We start from the raw sequence: 18308 nt of genomic DNA on the forward strand, positions 1-18308 counted from the left end.
TGCAGGCACTACTTCTAATACAAGCTATGCAATTTTCCCACAACATATTCTTCTGCTATCTTTGTCAGCCAAAGATCCCAGAAGGTTTTATGCAGAGAACCAGAAATATTGTCACTGCCACTACTTTCTAAGTAGATAAACTGGGAGGAGAAGCAACCAGGTTAAAATAATCCTCTGAGACAGAAAGTCCAGTGCTTAATGCACTGAGAGTACAGCACCTCTGCGGCACTTGATCAGGCATTTCGATTGTAACTTGCTGTCTAGCGGCAGCATGGAAAATGTGCCAAGGAAGCCAGAGGGAAGCTGTTCTCATGTAAACTGCAAGAGGTTTTGTGTTTTGTTTGAAGAAGTGGGAAGTGCTGGCAGCCTGATATGCTAAGAGCTGTCTCAGTTCTGGAGGTGACAGTCTCTCTCCCATGGAGAGGCTGCATCAGGGTTCAGTGGATTAGCTGGAAGGTTTTGGTTTTCCATGGGAGGTGCTGCATGCATGGTCATCTCTTGTAAGTCCTCAGCTTTGGTGGCCCAGGATGAAATGAAACAGCCAGAGAAATAAATGTTTTTTGAAGGTCTAGTACCAAATAATCAACAGTATAAGGCAGCTACACGGCTCAGGCTAGAAATACTAAAAGGTTGAAGGAAAATACTGAGAGAGCTTTAAACTTACCAGTTATTTTCATTGTGAAGGTAGCTTGGTCTAGCTGGTACCATGCATCTAGAAACTGTGGTACAATTTTGTTGGAATTTGCTATCTGATCGAAGCTTGCTGCTCCTGCTTTTACTTCATAGTTCACAAAAACACTTCCAGGCCTAAACAGATACAAGAATGAGAGAAGCACCAGGATTAAATATCCTTGCATATTAGTAGTAAGCTTCACAGGGCTCACCTGTGAAGGGTCCTGTTGTGACTCAAGACTTGTTCTGGTATAGAAAAAGGTTGTGCTACAGCTCTTCCCAAAGTAAGAACACCTTTACGTGACATGTCCTTCATCTGCTTTCTATTCCTAGTAAATTTCCCTTAGAAAATGTAGAATACATCTGCGTTTAAATATGTGTGGACTTAAGTAATATCTCTTTTATCCAGATCCAACGTTATATCCAGAGTCAATGCACTAATTCGTCTTCCTGATGACCTGGGAGATGATGCTAGGTTTATTCACATCCTTTTCCCCTTTTGGGTGGAATTCAGTCTTTCCCACAAAAGGCTTTGATCCAGATGGAGAACGATTATGTTTCTTGGACTTTTGCACAGTAGTGAATTTTACCACAATCCTATTTCCATGCTAATAGTTGGGCTTTCCTTTGCAGCTATTATACTGTTATTCAGTATGTATATATTGGGCATGGCTTCTAGCCAGCGTGAATGTAGGTTTTGCTGCTGAGTGTTTCCTTGAGATGGGACAGAAAGATTTGTGTCTTCCAGGAAAAAATGAAATTGTTTACTTACCTGAAGCCAGTTACTGTTGCTGATACAAAGCCTGGTAAACATCTGTAGCTAGCATTAAACTGTAAACAAAGACATATTACATGACATAAGTCCTCTGTATATTGCTCTGTATATTGCTCTAGCGTGCTTCAAATAGGAAACTCTCCATTCAGCATTGATGGGAGTAAGGGCATGTAGCATACCTAACAGAATAGGCCTGGTGCTCTCCCCACTGTCACTGGTATAAATTTGTTTGATGGTTTCATTCTATGTGCGCTCATGTGGATTTAAGCTGGGACCAATAATGTGATTTTTTTTCATGCTTTGATGCAAAGATTCCTAAATACTTCCCTGTTGGCCAGCATATTAAAATGAATGGGAATATTGTCATTGCCTTTCAATGGAGGTCAGCTTTAGCCCACTTTGTAGCTACCACTGCTGCATACTTCACAGCTCTGCAGAGAGACAGTGAGAGTGCACCCTATTTCCCAGACACTCAGGGTAAATACCATATTTCTTAGAGGACTTTCAACCTTCAGAGGTGGAAAACAAAAGTCATTACCGCTTTTTCAAGGTCAGCTTTGTATTTTTTGTATGATTCAGAAGAAGGATCTGTGAGATTATGCCAATAGACTGTGCTTGACTTATTCAGCCTGACTGACATATTCATTATAATGGGCTCTCCAATAGCACATAAGTCTGTAAGAAAAAACACAAAAATAAATGTAAAAATAATCAAAAGCAATGCTTACAAAGTGATTTCTTAGCTTTTTCTTCTAACTTAATCATAGAATCTCAGAATCATAGAATGATTTGAGTTGGGAGGGACATTTAAAGATCATCTAGTCCAACCTCCCTGCCACGGGGAGGGACTTCTAACCTGACGTTGATCAATTCCAGTGATGGGGCATCCACAACTTCTCTGGGTAACCTGTTCCAGTGTCTCACCATCCTCATCATAAAAAATTTTTTTCCTTATGTCCAATCTAAATCTACCCTCTTTCAGTTTAAATCTCTTGCCCCCATCCTGTCACTACAGGGTCTAATAAAAAGTCTTTCTCCATCTTTCTTATAATCCCCCTTTAGGTATTGAAAGGCTGCAATAAGGTCTCCCTGGAGCCTTCTCTTCTCCAGGCTGAACAACCCCAACTCTCCCAGCCTTTCCTCATAGGAGAGGTGTTCCATCCTTTTGACCATTTTCGTGACCCTCCTCTGGACCTGCTCCAACAGGTCTCTGTCTTTCTTGTGCTGAGGACCCCAGAGCTGAATGCAGTATTCCAGGTGGGGTGTCACGAGAGTGGAGTAGCAGGGAAGAATCACCTCCCTCGACCTGCCAGCCACCCTTCTTGTTCTGCAGCCCAGGATACTATTGGCTTTCTGAGCTACAAGTGCACATTGCAGGCTCATGTCCAATTTTGCATCTACCAGTACCCCCAAGTTCTTCTCCACAGGGCTGCTCTCAATCCATTCATCCCCCAGTCTGTAATGATACTGGGGATTGCCCAAACTCAGGTACATGACCTTGCACTTCACCTTGTTGAACTTCATGAGGTTCGCACAGGCCCTCTCCTTGAGCAGTCAAGATCCCCCTGGACGGCATCCCTTGCCTCTAGCAAATCAACTGCACCACTCAGCTTGGTGTCATCTGCAAACTTGCTGAGGGTGTACTCAGTCCCACTGTCTGTGTCATTGATGAAGGTATTAAATAGTACAGTTCCTTGAGTGCACCACTCGTTATTTGCTTCCACTTGGACGTTGAGCCACTGAGTATAACTCTTTGAACGTGGTCATCCAACCAGTTCTTTATCCATCTAACAGTACATCTGTCAAACCATATCTCTCCAATTCAGCAGCAAGGACAATGTAGGGGACTGTATCAAAGGCCTTACAGAAGTCTAGGTAGATGACATCCGTAGCTCTTCCCTTGTTCACTGATGCAGTCACTCCATTGTATAAGACCACTAGATTAGTCAGGTGCAATTTGCCCTTGGTGAAGTCATCCTAATTCTAAATCAAAAACTTACAACTTGTCAAGATTCGTCTGTATGATAGGAAAGTTGGGATTCCTCTAGATTTCTATAGCTAATTTAGATGCCTGGCAGCTGCTAGATACCTAGACTCCCTCTCCAGTTGATGCAAAGCTGCAGACACCTTCAGAAGGTGATACATTCAGGTGTTGACAGACAGCTTTCCTACAATAGTTGAATTGCTACATTGTTCCAGTTATAGAGTTTGGATGAGTAACTTTGACCAGATACTTAACTTTTACTAAGTGAAAGTTACACAGGATGAATCTCCACCTACGTTTCACTGAAATTAATGGAAAAATCCTCAATGACTTTGGGAGGGTAATATTCTGGGTGAAGACCTCTCAATGGGCACAAAAGAATATAAAATGCTTAGAGAGACACTGGAATTTTCGAAGTTGGGTCCATTTTAAGGACATGTCCATACCTTGCAGTGGAGGAGCATTGTACCCAGGGCCTTGGACTTCTAAGGCATGTGGGACTTCCACATGGAAGAGATACTAGCTCTAGTCCTGGAAATAGTATAGCAGTATTGATGTGGGGGTGCCCTGTGATAAAAGCATTGCCTCTAAGGAGAGCTGATTAGAACAGGCATGCTGACAGCACTGGACTGCTTCCAGCTCTAGGGTTGCCTCTGGGTATCTCTGCCTGCTGCTCCATCACAAATTAGAGGTAGACTCTCATGGGGGTCTGTCTTGGATTGCAGAGACAACAGGTAGTGCTCCACCCCAGTGCTGTCAAGCCTAAGTGTCCAGTCATCAGTCAGGTTCCTAAAAAGTCATGGGCACCTTGTCACAAGTCATGAAATAAAACCAAACAAAAGATACATGCTGGATTTTTTTTGTTGTTCCTTCTCTTCTATTGAGCACTATGGCACACTTTGGTCACATTTGTAAGTTCCTCTGTTGAAAATCTGATGAGATGAAATTTTCTTTGTTTAGTGGAAGCTGAAAATCCCAGAGGCATGTGAGTGATTCCAGGAGCTGGGGGTCCAGCATAGCACTAAATATCTCCACGTATTTGGGCCAAGGTGGACCCACATCACAAAGAGGAGAGCTCTAGAGCGTCTCTACAGACTTTCCACATTCATAGGCAATGTGGTAGCCAGCTCAGTCCTGACGTGCTGCTTTATTACACCTTTAACACTATTCCATCTTCTAACCAGTATATGAGTTGTACAACAATGAAGTTCAGCACTGTTTCTCCTTACCTTCAGTCTGAGGCTCACAGTAAGGCCCGCAAAAAGGCTTTTCCATCACGTAGCTGCAGGGCAGGTCGGGTGCTAGGCTGACAGAAGGGCAGGTTATCAAGTCACCGCACACTGCACTTGGCCAGGCATATCCTTTTTCACAAGAACAACAGCTCTTGTTCTCACCGCTGAGCAGACAGACTAGTGTCAGAGAGAGAAATGCTATGAGAATAGTAAGCGGGCATAACTTACTGCTTATTTACCCTGCTGTATCTTTATACCAGTGATCTCAACTAAATGTTGCCCTTCTTGTGAGTTCACTTGAATGATGCAACTTGATGATCTGATGCCTTGCAAATCTTACTATACTAATAATAAATGACTAACCAGAAATGGGAACCAGACTGGTAACAGGGATAAGTCTGATCAATTACTTTTAAGTAATTGAATGGAGATGTGAAGCCTGATCCTAAAAATTTACCTGGCATATTGGCCAGCATCCTATGATAGTTTGCAGATTGGATATTTCTATATTACCTGAGCTGAAAGCAAATGCATAGGGTTTTAAAGATTGTAAGAGCATGTAATGGTCATTCAAAGTCTCAGTGGCTAGTGAGGTGCTGTGTCATTCCGACTGTATCCTGACAGATGTCGCATGAGAGAACGTAACATTACCACAAAGTGCTTTAAAACCAGATATTATCTCTAATAAAAAAACCCCAACACTTCACTGTAAGTTTTTCTGCTCTTAATGTGCCATTGGCAAAGTAAGATATTAACAAAGTGATTTTCACACATTGCAGGTGACCCTGAAGGCCTTTCAAAGATCCGTTTGCATGTTGTTTTGAGAGCTGATGAACGCTTCCTTTCACTGCTTTATGGGCCAGCGATAAGAAGGTACCAAATATCCTCTGCTGTTGTAAATGTTCAGTGCATTTGCATATCCTCTGCTGTATTAGTTACTTGGATGTGAAGTTGCACAACCACAACTCATGTAATAAAACCTGTCTGATATCTTGACCTGTAAGAATACATATAGTGAGTTATATCAGGAAAAGACTTCATCTCATGCAGCCTGTCTCTGTCAGGGTCAGAGTACAGCCTCTTACAGTGATTTACGTTCCAAATGCAAGTGGAGGGAAGTAAACAGTCTGATAACCTCTGTCGCAGCTTCCTGAAGCTTGAAAGTAACTCAGACTGCTTGTTAGTCAAACTGGAGCAAAGTCCTTTGGCTCAGGCTTCCTCTGGTTTTGTCCCTTCCTTAGTAAAAGAAAAGAATTCAGGGCTATTCCTAATGTCAACATTATGGAAAGACCAGTGGCGGGATGCAGATAACAAAACACGCTGTTGTGTGCTAGAGCTTCAGTCTTGTTGAGTCTTTCAGTAAGCAGCAGAGACAGTTCAGTTTTGTTGATTTCTAAGCATGATGGATGGTAAAACAGGGAGAGATCAAATACTGGCAAAAAAGTACATCACCCAGAATATAAAAATAAATAACCAACCCACCTGTTGTAATGTCGATCTTTGAAACTGTCATTTCTACATTTGAAATATTTGTTGAAATTGGAAGACTAAGTTTTTTGAAATACTCTTTGACTGGCTCCAGAAAACATGAATCCATAAGGCTTACTTCAATGTCAACGGTGTACTCTAGAGGGCGAAGGTCAAAAATAAGTACTAAAAGAGAAATAGTATGAGACTGCAAAGCTGTGTGTGAGGGTAAATCATAAATTGATGGCTTCTGTTTCAGCATTTGGGCTCTGTTGCTATTTAATGGTAGCTTAATGTGGCATTCTGCTTAGGAAATCTTCTTGATTCCTACTCAGCAGATATTCTGCACATGTTTTATCTGCTGCTTGTCTGAAAAAAGCCAGATTTCTTTGCTCTCAGAGCAATAGGAAGCTGATATAAATGACATAATATATACAGAGAAAAGCTGTATCATCCTTTCTCTTTTTTGACTCAGCAAGTGGATGGGTTGTCAACCACAGACTGAAGCCATACAGGATTATCTTGTGGCCCGTGTCCTCCTAAGAGGCTTGGGTTTTTTTCTACACCGTGTATTTAATCTTGCATAAAAACTGAGCTCATATATGTCAGTCTCTGACCAGACAAAAGTTTCCACCTCTTTTGTTTGTGCCTTTACTACTGTACTGGTTTTGGCTGGGGTAGAGTTAAATTTCTTCATAGTAGCTTGTATGGGGCTATGTTTTGGGTTTGTAATTAAAACAGTGTTGATAACACAATGTTTTAGTTATTGCTGAACAGTGCTTACACAGTATCAAGGCCTTCTCTTTTTCCCACTCTATCCTCCCAGCAAGCAGGCTGGGGGGGCACAAGAAGCTGGAAGGGGACACAGCTGGGACAGCTGATCCCAACTGACTAACATGATGTCACACACCATATGACCTGGAGCGTGACGTCCACACCATATGACATCACACTCAGCAATAAAAGCTGGGGGAAGAAGAAGGGAGGGTAGGACGTTTGGAGTGATGGCATTTTGTCTTCCCAAGTCACCGTTAGGCGTGATGGAGCCCTGCTGTCCTGGAGATGGCTGAACACCTGCCTGCCCGCGGGAAGTGGGGAATGAATTCCTTGTTTGGCTTTACTGATTAAACTGTCTTTATCTCAACCCATGAGTTTTCTCACTTTGAGCCTTCTGATTCTGTCCCCCATCCCGCTGGGGGAGAGTGAGTGAGCAGCTGGGTGGTGCTTAGCTGCTGGCTGGGGTTAAACCACAACAACTACTTCTCCTTGATGATCAAAGTTCAGTATCTCAAGAGCTGCTGTCCCCAACAGTGATTTCACCCTCAGTTTACTAGGAACCTGCTCTGTTACCATACATATGTGTACATACCGTTTCGCTTCTGCCTTTGCATCTCTGACTGGAAGCTTTCCTCTCCTAGCACGCTGTCAGTCTGTGGAAAAAAGAGAGTGAAGCTCTGTGAAAAAACAAAGTGAGGCTCTAGCTGCTGTTGTTGGCATGAAAGAATTAGTGAAGAAAATACCGGCATAGATCATTTTTTCCCCTCCCTCAATCTTTGGTCCTCCCTGCCCCCCTTTTCCTCTTTAAACAGAACATTTATATCTTCCAAGCAGGGAAATGTTAAACAGCAGCTGAGGGATGTACTGAGTTTGCAGGTCTCTCTTTGTGTGTCTCTGCAAGGCAATTGTTTCAGCTTAGCAGAAATTCTGTGTCTGAGCTGCAAACTGGCTATGGGGCTGATGTAGTGCTCTCAGTCCTGCGCCAGCCTTGCAAACTGTTTGGGAGATCTGGCCACTCAGCCTTTGAATCCAGAAAGTGGACTCCTATTACCCTTTGCGTTCCTCTTTCCTCTGAGCTTCCAATTCTGCAGCAGCAAAGCCAGCCTGAGCAGCAGTAGAAAGGGGATTGAACTGTCTTGGCTCCAGCTCAGGTGTCAGGTCAGCTCTTTTGTGGGCACACAGTTGACCAGGGTAGTAGTGGCACAATTTCAGTATGGTTGGGTTCACACAGGGTGCAGCCAAGTGAGATGCAGACCATCTTATTTTTTTAATCATGCTCTAAAAATACATTGGCACCACAGTTAGCAAGAAAGGCTGAAGAACAAGCAAAGACGCAGGCAGGAAATTTGCAGCTTTGCCAGTTTCTTGAGTCCTACTGAAATCTTTATTTACAGAAAGAGTGAATAGCTTGGCAACTCTTAAGTCATCTCTTTACATAAAGGAACCATCTGGTGTGTGATTAGAGCTGGGCTTCGTATCGCCACTGTGCTGGCAGTGAAGATCCCAAGGCGCATTGGCATTTTTGCACTGCTAGGGGTACTACCTTTCAGCTTAGAGGTTAGCTGCAAAAGTTACAGAAAGCCCACTGCAATCCACTTCTTCCCCCAGGTTTGGTCTCAGTGGTTTCCTTTTTTAATTATTCTCCCAAACAGCTACAGGGTATTGCTATGTCATTAAATACTTCACATATTTCACACTATTAAGTGATTCATTTGCAGGATCAACGATGGATCAATGGTGCTAAAAAATACAGTGTTACTCTTTTCATGAAAATGCCTAAGTGCTGAGCTGGAGACAGTTTGAAAAAAACAGAGCAAACAAGATACTTGCTCACTATTAGACATTTGCCAAAGAGCAGACAGTGCTGCTTGAGCCAGCTATATCTTGGTTTGCCAAGACAAGGGATAGTGGCAGAAACAGCTTAAGGAGTTCACACCTTTCTCTTCACCTCTTCTTGCCTTTTTTTCAACCTGCTCAAAAAAGCATATTGTGTTCTGGTCAGTCCATAAGAACTAAGGTCCCTGTGGTGCTAGGGGCTGAATATAGATGCTAGAATCTGGTTTGCCTTGATAGGGTTCATAATGTAGAAGAAAAAAGAAGTATTTTCTGGTCTAATAATAATTGTGCTAGACCAAGAGCTGGTAGATTTGTAGACTAGTTTTCTTTACTAGACTATATTAACTTCCATTTGTTCAGTCCTTTCGTTTCTCTGTTCCTCTTTTGTCGTTTCTAGTTAGGGACTATTTGTGCGGAAGGTGCCTGTTACCAAATCCCTATATAGGACAAAGCACAAAACAGATTTCCATAATTCACACTATAGTGAAGCAAAAGTGGTACGTGAGAATTATTGAAAAAGTGGGAAACTGAAGTAGAGCCTGAGTCCAAGCACAACGTCTAAACACAAGTCACTCAGGGGTGGCATTTTGGTGATGTGTACTCATGTCTGACTGCCAAGAGACTCCTGTCACCTACCTGTAAGGACGTCTGTGCCTAAGCTAGTTTTGTTGACTTAATTGGTTTCTGTCTCTCATAGGGCGGGTGAATCCCATCCAGGAACAGTGCCCACGTAACTGTCACCTAGGCTTAGCTCCAGGGACAGCAATTTACATCCCTTGCAGACTAACACAAGTGAGAAACCAGAAGTTTTGCTCAGTTCCTTCTGGAGAGGCTTTAAGACTGGGAAGCAAGAAAAGCCCAGTTCCTGGATTTCTCCATCTCTTTTACACACTGGGGAGACTCTGGGTTCAGTTTTCCCACCTGATCTTATACTGACGTCCTCTGAGGTTTTGTAAAGAGCTATAGCAGCTGGGTGCTACAAGCAGAGACCAAATGAAAACCAGTGGGGCTGGGAAAGGATACTCACTATGTATTGGATGAATGGATGAAAGTTTGAGTCCTGTGATGTCTGGCAACATGCTGTGACCAGTAGAAATAGGCAGTGGAGACCTGCAGTAATTGGGGATGGCATTTTGTCCAGTGACTGCTGTACAACCTGAGAGGAGAATGAAGCAAAAGAATCAGGGAATTTTCAGCTGACTCACACAGTAGGAAATACCAGAACACTCTACAAAAACAGTACGTTCAGACTTTTTCAGCACATTCTGCCTGTTTGCTCCATCCAAGACAGAGCATGCAACAAGGTCTATAATTATTCTTCTGCCACTGTCACTAGACTGTTTCCCTCATATCTCCTTTTTTTCACGTCAGCTGTACCTACTCAAAATGGAGGGAGAAAGAAATCACTTGGAGAAAGCAGAGTCCTAAGCAGATTCCTACCAGGGACAAATGAGGTGCTAGAAATTCATCTGCCATGAGAAAAGTTGACTTTGGGTCTTCAAATATTCCTCGCAGTGGTACTTGACAAATGCACAGTCAGAACATGAGGGAATAGTTAAAAATGTTGCTGTAAGTGAGGGCCTGTCCTGTTGCAGCAGTGAGAGCTCTGCTACCAGCCATGTCCCACTCTGGAGAGGGATTAGTAACATCATGGGCTCAACTAGAGATTTCTGTGTGTTTGTAACCCCTTGGCTAACAAGGGAAACAATGAAGAGTGGTATCTCTTGGTAAAAATCCATGTTTTTCTGAGGTTTTATCTCCATTAATTGTACTGAAGTTAACAAGTAAATAACCTGGAACCCATGAATACTGACACACCAGATTATAATGTGGTGCCTGAAATCAAAACCCAGAAAAAACCCATCTTCTCCAGCTCATTAATACCTAAGCTAATTTACTCATGCAATAGACTGGATGATGAAACATAAAAGGAGAGGCAAAACATGCATGGACCCTTAAAACGGGTGCTGACACATTTATGCAACCAGAAGGAATAGAGAAAGGGAGCTGAAGAATATGTAAAAATACGTATTTTTCTATGAATATGCACTTTCTGGTTATTCCTTTCTGGTTAACAAAGCACTTCCCTACCTCCAGAATGAGCAGCTAGTAGAGAGCTACAGGAAAAAGCAGAACCAAAGCAGATTGCAAAAATCATTTTAAGAAAGGAAAGCACTGAGAAAAGACTCTTAAGAACAGTACTGAACAGTACCTGAGTGGATAACATCAGCTTGATTAAAATCATGAGCTTTTGTAAAATTATGATCTTTTTGTATTGAAGAGTCTGTTCATACAAACTCAGGCTTTGAAAGGCTGTGAATCACCAGGTGAAAGCAGAAAAATCAGCCCCTCCTGAGCTGATAATGAACATTGGCAATGGATGCCTATTGCCACCATATTGCATATGAGAGCTGGTGCTCCCAAGTAGACAGGGAGCTTCATGGTGACTTTCCTCCTCAAAAGAGCCAGTGACAGAAAATTATAATATGAACATGATCTGTAGTCTCACCTTGTGAAAGGATAGAGGACAGCAATGAGCTTATAGCCAAGCAATATAGTTGATGTCACTGACACGAGTATCCAGCAGGGATTTGTCAGGGTTTCTCACTAAAGGTAGTTCTGCAGTGAGACTTCACCTGGATACTGACCTGGTTAAAAGGTAGGAGGCAAAAGTAGGAAGAAATTATTTGCTTTTCCAATAGAGAGATGTCATCACCAGAGCTCCGCAGGAACATGGGTGTAAGCCTGTGTCTTACCCTGTGTTCTCAAGTGATGTGGAAAAGGCAGTGATTAGTGATACAACACTGGAAAACTTTAAATGATTGAGAGTAACAAAAGGAAAGTCTGCCTGTGAATATCTGCATAGGGATTGCAGGATACTGAGTGACTGGGTCATGAAATTCATGAAATTCAGCACTGATAAGTGTAAGGTAGAAAGAAAGCATCCTGACATTATGTATTCTGTGATGGACTCTGAACTATTATCACTTAGAAATGGGGTCTCAAGAAACGTCAACTGAATTCTGAGGTGCAATTAAAAAAAGAAAATTAATTTTAAGATATTCTAGGGTAGCAACAGAGGAAAAAAACCCAAACACCAGGAGACTGTGCTAGCTAGACATTTGAGCTGATCCAGTATGGCTGCTCTTATGTTCCTATATAGGAATAACCAGAAAGCAAGACATCTCACTGATTCAGAATATCTTCCCACTCCACCCCAAAATCCATTAAAAAAAAGACTGTTACAGGCTTTTGTTATCCAATAGATGAATGGCTGGCAGAATTGGGGTGGGGGGGTGGGGGGGAAACCTAGGGAAATATTTCTTCAGTTTCCTGGGCATGTCCATCAGTATTCTACATCCAGCATCTACAGGAAAGACTATTTTGAAGACATCATGCACTTGTGACAACCTAAAGACTTCCATGGATCTGGGTGATCCCAAGACCAAGATGGATCAAAACGGATCAAGGGGGAAACACTGCCAAGTTATAAGCTGTGACACAAGTCCCTGAGATAGTGACATGACACAGTAATAGAAACACTAACAAAGCAAAGTTTTCTGATAGTTTTGTATATACAGCATATGCTTACAGCATATGGTACATTAGCTTGATCTATACAAAGAACTTATATTTCATTGATAACAGGTTGATGAAACAGATAATAGAAAGGAAAAATGGTCATTAAGCAAAATTTATGATGAGGTTAAACAGCATCTGCTACAGTTTTGCATGCATCTTTTGCAATGGTCACAAATCTGCATCAAACTTTAGCTGGTAAAACAGAAGATAAGTGGACATATTCATCATTTCTCAAACAAACTGTCTCCTGGGAGGCAATAATTATGTTTGAGTTATAAAGCCCCAGAGAGCTGAAGAAACCCAGGTTTGCTACCAAATCTCTTCTTCTCCGCAGCATTCAGGTTGAAAAATGTTCTTTAAAGTTAGCTCTAAAGTGCAGAAGATACCTAGAGGTAAATAGCAAGGTCTCACTTTAACCCAGGACACAGGTGATCTACGTGACCTTCTTTTTCTGTAAGTTTCTCTTTTTCATAAATGTTGCAAAATAATTACACCCTCTCTTGCAAATGCACCCAGCACAATAGTTACCATCGCATATATTTCAGAAAATAAACAAGACACCCAGAGATATAATATCGTTTACCTTCTCAGGTGATTCAAAGAAAAGATCTTCTAATTAGATCTCCTGCTTTCTACTACAGCCCAGGCTGCTGTCTCAAAGGGAAACCAAGACACAGGAACTTGTATAATTAGCTGAACACGTTATTACTGCCCAGAAAAAGTCGCCTCTAGAGCCTGTACTCAATTTTCAAGTGTGAGGCTGACCAGAGATGCCACTGCAGAAAAGCCACAAGGCATTTTAAGAGGAGATATTTCCTGATACCATTCATCAGGTAGTTCTCATTGTTTCCCCCTGCACTGATCTAAGTCCTTCAGTGTCTTATCTGCGGATTAGTTTATCAAGTGGACTAACTTGTTCTGCTTCTGTTACTCACCTGCTTTGTTCTAACAAAAGAGGGTGTTGAGGCCTGAAAACAGTAAAATCATGTTTTGTAGCTATGGAAAAATGTCTGTGGGCTTTGATTTAAATAACAAGGGAGGAAAACCCTGAAGTTTTCCCGCCGGAGCTGGCAGCATGCTCACTGTGGGCTGGACCTGGAAGGCACTAGGGACATGGGTTGGTGCCCTTAGACAAGCTGCAGAGAGAAGCAGACCTACGGCTCTGATGGCTCCTGTGGAAGGTGGGGAAAAGCAGGAAATTCCCAGAAACTAGGGGAAACTCTGATGTGTTATGTATCTACCTTGAACAAAATCTGGAGCTAGAAACCCACTGCACAAACAGGGGACATCTGTCCAAATAACAACGGGGCCCTTGGCCCTACAGTGTTCAGTCACAGCCAGTTTATCAATGGAATTTGTTTCCACAGCACTGTGTGTGAGACAGTGACTCACTGAACTTGTGCAATTTCTGTGGAAAAGCCTAGGATTAAACTCGTGTTATGGGGGATTATTTTTTAAACAGTGTTTAATTCAGGAGATAAGTCTATGGGAAGACCTCCTGTTCCCCTACAGACTGGAAGCAGTCCCTGTGGAGACCCTGACTTCTCGTAAGAAGTCCATGGGAAAGCAATAGACTCGTGGGGTAGGCAGATGTGCCCCAGGATCTCCAGAGCCACCATGCAGGAGCTGAAGTCCACGTGGCACACACCAGGCCATCCCAAAAGAGCACACATCTCCAAGGTAGACAACTGAGTCAAGCTGTAAATGCCACTCATTGTCATACCGCAGAAGGAAAACAGAAGCAAAAAAGTCAGTAAGGTGTCTGATAAGGTGTTGTGCCTTTCCCATTTCTACACTAGTTCCCAAATTAAGGCGTTGTGACATTGTGGCTGGTCCAGCAGTTGCAACAGGGTCATGTTGCCGGCTGACATTGGCTGTTTCAGGGGAAGAGGATGGACGGCTGTCATGGCAGCCCTGGGCATAGTTTGGGTGGCTCTTGATGTCATCTGTCTAGAGCAGTAGTGGTCATTTCTGTGTCACAGTGAGCTTGGACCAGGTCTTCAACCTCTTTCTGTTGTGAGTGTGCTGGTTGCTCCATTTCTAACAGCCCTAAGACATGTCACCGCATTTTGCCTCTTGCTGGGTCTGAGTCATAAAAAGCAAAATGTGTGTTTAGCAAAGTTGGCCCTTCAGGCTTTGCAGCTGCCAGCATTTACTGCAGATGCTAAGGATATCATGGCATGTGACTGTAGACTTCTCTTCAATGAGCCATCTTGAGGGTGTATTGTCCTTGGCAGCAATACAGCCTACTCCTGTTCCCTATTCTGCAAACCTGGTCACCTGCTCCTCCCCACAACACGGTGAGTCAGCCCTCAGCCTGCCATTCTGCAGCAGTTTTAAGGTGATTAAATTGGCATGACTGATGCCCTGGTTGCCCTTACAGCTTGTCCCCACTCTTACAGTGGCATCGGTCTGGTTTATTGCCCACCCAAGCTGGTTCAAGAACCTGAACAAGCAGAAAACCAAGGCTACATCTACAGCACTAAATGCAACCACCTCTCTCTCTGCTGGCAGGTTTTACTGCTGGCCTTGTGCTGGTGCCTTCCAGACCCCTCTCTGAGCCAATTTAACTCACTGTCCCTGCAGCAAACTAAACCAGCAACAAGGTGTCTAGCTTGCTTTCATCTGAGTGAGTTTAATCAGCTCAGAGAAGGGCCCAGTGAGTGCCAGGGCCAGAGCAAGGAGAGGAGCAGATTCGTGGCCCCAGGCAGGGAAGGGGGAAGGAACAGAGGTGGGCAGGAGGGTAAGGAGAAGGAGGACCTCTTCCTTTCTGCCCTGGCAAGCAGTTCAGCATGAGTCCGTGGTCTATCCCTACAGAAACAGTTGTGTAGTTTTCACGCAGTGTTGCTCCCTTGGCTGTCTCCTTGCAGGTTTAGATAAGCAGCAGTGCCAGCACAGAGGATGGGGTGAAGAGGAGGGCAGCCTTGCCTTAGACCAAGTTAGCTGTGGTTGATCCATACCTTTCACATTGCCAGCCCTTGACTGGAAAAGCAATCTTATTTAAGCCCTTCCCACCCCTGCCCCCCCCTTTTTTTATTGCTGTGGCGTTCAAACAATTTTAACCAACAACACCAAAAGCAGTTGAATAGGTGAGTGAATCACAGGCTGTAGAATATGGGTGGACAATTATTGGAATCTGATCAGACCAAGCTGTTCTGAGTTTCTCAGAACATACAATGAACTTACAGAAAACTGCTTCCTGGATTGCATAAAGGATTTCACTAGCAGAGAGGTTAAACCAGAAGAGATTACTTGCTCAGACCACTGCCTACAGGAGTATTTTAAAATGGTACAAAGGATCTCCATGAGATTTCAGGAGTACCATATTCAGCAGAATGAAGCTCTGACAGCTAAAGCAGGACTGCTTGGCCAAACTTGTTAGACCACAGCATTCTGTTCACCTTGGGGTGTGGGAATGGGAAAGAATGTCAGCAAGGTGAAAGGGTTCTGTAAGAGAGGGTTTCTCCTCAAGACACTGTATCATCAAACCACAGCCTAAAAGTATGAGAAATCTTGGTTCACTTTGCAGGACAATGTGAAAATTGCACAATGTCAGAGCATTAGGTATGTAATCAACTTGGTATGTGAGCACAGGGGGACGTCCTGGTCATCCTGCTGTTTTTTTCCTGTATGCGTTCATCACGTACTGTCAAGTCACCAGAAACTGTGAACTTCCTGGATTTTAAAGTTTTAAAGTTTCAAAGTTTCAACCTCAGAACACTTTTGGTTTCAACATCTGAGACTTAGAGAGACTTCACAGGCTCAAGAAAGCAAGCAAAAGGTGTGTTAGAGGATCTCTGCTCTGAATGAGGAGCACTGATCCAAAACAAGGCAGAGCTACATTGATCCTGTAATTGACTGGAAATGTGCTGTTACAAAAGCATGTGAACACACTGCATATGGCATGAACAAAATACACCAGGGTAATGTTCCCACATAGGTGCAACTTGAGAGATACTGTTCAAAGCAAAAATAAATGTGGAAACAATTTAGATATGAAGTTAACAAGATACAGCCCTCTTGACTCACCAATCTTCATTCCAGTCCTGGCTGTTAACACTTCAGTCTCGTCTCATCTCTGGAATCTAACCTCAGCAATTTGTGTAATCAAATCCTGTTGCCACTTGTATCCCAAACTCAGAACAAGATGGCAAAACCTCTGAGAAGCTGGATGCAACACTGTAGGTTCTTACACCATTTTCCGTTCTTAATATTTTTTAGCCTGAACTTTGCATGGTCAGCCTCTCAGAGAGCTGTGTTTTAGAAATGGAAGGACAGAGTGAATCCCAAGCATATTGGAACTAATAGGCAGATTCCTTTGAGATAAAAGGTTTGGGGGTGAATCTGGTGATGCCTGGGGCTTCATTTATTATCCCTCTCTCACACGACTTTATATAGTCTTGGCCACCTCAGTCTTGCAGAAAAGAATCTGGAGGGAGTCCTAGCAAACAGCTACCTAAATCTACTCAGCATGATGATGTTGAAAATAAGGCTAATCTCATTCTGAAGTTTATTAACAAGTATTTTTAATTTAGGACCTGGAAGGTAACAGAAGTGCTCTACTTGATGCAATTGATGCTTTGGCTGGAGTGCTGCGTCCAGATGTTGCTGTATTGGAGAGCATCCAAAGGAGAGCCACGTGAATGCTAAGACATGAGCAGAGCATGACCTTGTGAACGGGTTGAAGGTTGTTTGGTTTAGACAGGACATGACTCAGGTAAGGACACAATAAATCTGTCACCTGGTAAAGGACTGACATAAATGTTCACAGTGACAGCTTGGTGAAGGGTGATGTGAAATCACACAGTCTGAAGCAAAGATAAGTATGTTGGTGATTATGGAAAATGTGTAATTGTAAAGGTTAGAAGCACTGCATTAGGCTACCCAGGGAAGCCACAGAGTTGCCTTCACTGGAGGTTTTTAAGAACAGGCAATGAAATTGCTGACATGGAAGAGAGCCATTGGTTCTGCCTCCATGTGAGTTTGTGGCAATGGGGCACCAGGTAGGTGGTTTACTGACCTCTTCCAATTCCCTCTGTTTCTTTACACTGCTTCAATTTCTGTGCAATGAATGAGTTCAAAGAGATTCAGAGGAGACATGCAAGACCACCAATCTGTGTACTCAGAGCTGTGTTTGGACTTTGCTATATCCATCTTCGACAAGTTCAGGAATTCCTTTCTGGAACTCTCCAGCACAACATTCCCACTGGTTTAAGCACAGAGGAGGTGAACTGTATCTACAGCCTTATCAAGGGTTTTCCTGAAATGGTATTTCCAGAGGAGGGATCTGATTCACACCGTTTTCTACATCAAGTCACATTTTCCATCCTTGTTTACAAAGTATATACTTTTACTTCTTGACCTATGACTTTAAATTCCTTTATTCCTCTGTAAGCTTCCTGTGAATTGGTGATGACCTTTTTACACACTCAAATAGTCTACATGGAAAATGGAAATAATTTAGTCCCAGCTATCTGCAGATCAGGCTCAAATCATACCATGACCAAGCAGTACTTCCTGCAAGAAGAAAATAACTCTGCAAGACTCATGTTTGCAAGGCACAGTAGCTGGAATAGGAACCACTCAGCCAGATAATTGACAGCACAGAAAATATTGCCCAGCCGAATGGCCAAATTATCATATCCTTCAAGCACTCCTAATGCTCTGAGACCAGCCAACAGAACTTTCCATGAACATTTTCAACATAGTCTGGACAGTACCAGCCAGCCCTTGAACATCATCCTAGCCCTCCCGGAACAGTTCATAGTTGGACTTACTGCTTTTCAGTGGAGAATAGCAATCTGCTGGATCAGTGACGGTATTCTGACATGAATAAGCATTAACTGCAGTAGTTATTGGCTAAGCATTAACTCAGGGAAGGAGGAAGGTGAGAAACAGTCTGCCACATTTGGCAAGACATTAGCACTGTCCCAGTTGCTGGCTAGCTGTAGAGTTGACCTGGCTGGGAAGCTACCACGCTAAT

The 18308-nt window shown here is 43.1% G+C and overlaps 1 protein-coding gene and 1 pseudogene across 6 annotated transcripts in view; one reads left to right on the top strand and one right to left on the bottom strand.

Moving 5' to 3' along the window:
- ADGRF5 (adhesion G protein-coupled receptor F5) overlaps window positions 1-18308 on the bottom strand; it is a 47563-nt gene that overhangs the window by 17458 nt on the left and 11797 nt on the right. For 3 of the 6 annotated variants that reach the window (XM_069805645.1, XM_069805642.1, XM_069805644.1), the window contains 7 exons: window positions 9771-9899; window positions 7500-7560; window positions 6146-6316; window positions 4661-4840; window positions 1986-2122; window positions 1445-1503; window positions 665-807 (listed from right to left, as the gene is read on the bottom strand). In XM_069805645.1, coding sequence (XP_069661746.1) covers window positions 665-807; window positions 1445-1503; window positions 1986-2122; window positions 4661-4840; window positions 6146-6316; window positions 7500-7560; window positions 9771-9875 — 856 coding nt within the window. In that variant the 5' untranslated portion in view covers window positions 9876-9899. Of the gene's footprint in view, window positions 1-664; window positions 808-1444; window positions 1504-1985; window positions 2123-4660; window positions 5168-5285; window positions 6040-6145; window positions 6339-7499; window positions 7561-9770; window positions 9900-11252; window positions 11375-18308 lie in introns of those variants that run through there. The other 3 variants (XM_069805643.1, XM_069805646.1, XM_069805647.1) reach the window with 3 other exon arrangements.
- On the top strand, window positions 15440-15823 carry LOC104316932 (mitochondrial import inner membrane translocase subunit Tim9 pseudogene; annotated as a pseudogene).

The sequence above is a fragment of the Haliaeetus albicilla genome, chromosome 18 (genome assembly GCF_947461875.1).
Source record: "Haliaeetus albicilla chromosome 18, bHalAlb1.1, whole genome shotgun sequence".
NCBI classification, from domain to species: domain Eukaryota; kingdom Metazoa; phylum Chordata; class Aves; order Accipitriformes; family Accipitridae; genus Haliaeetus; species Haliaeetus albicilla.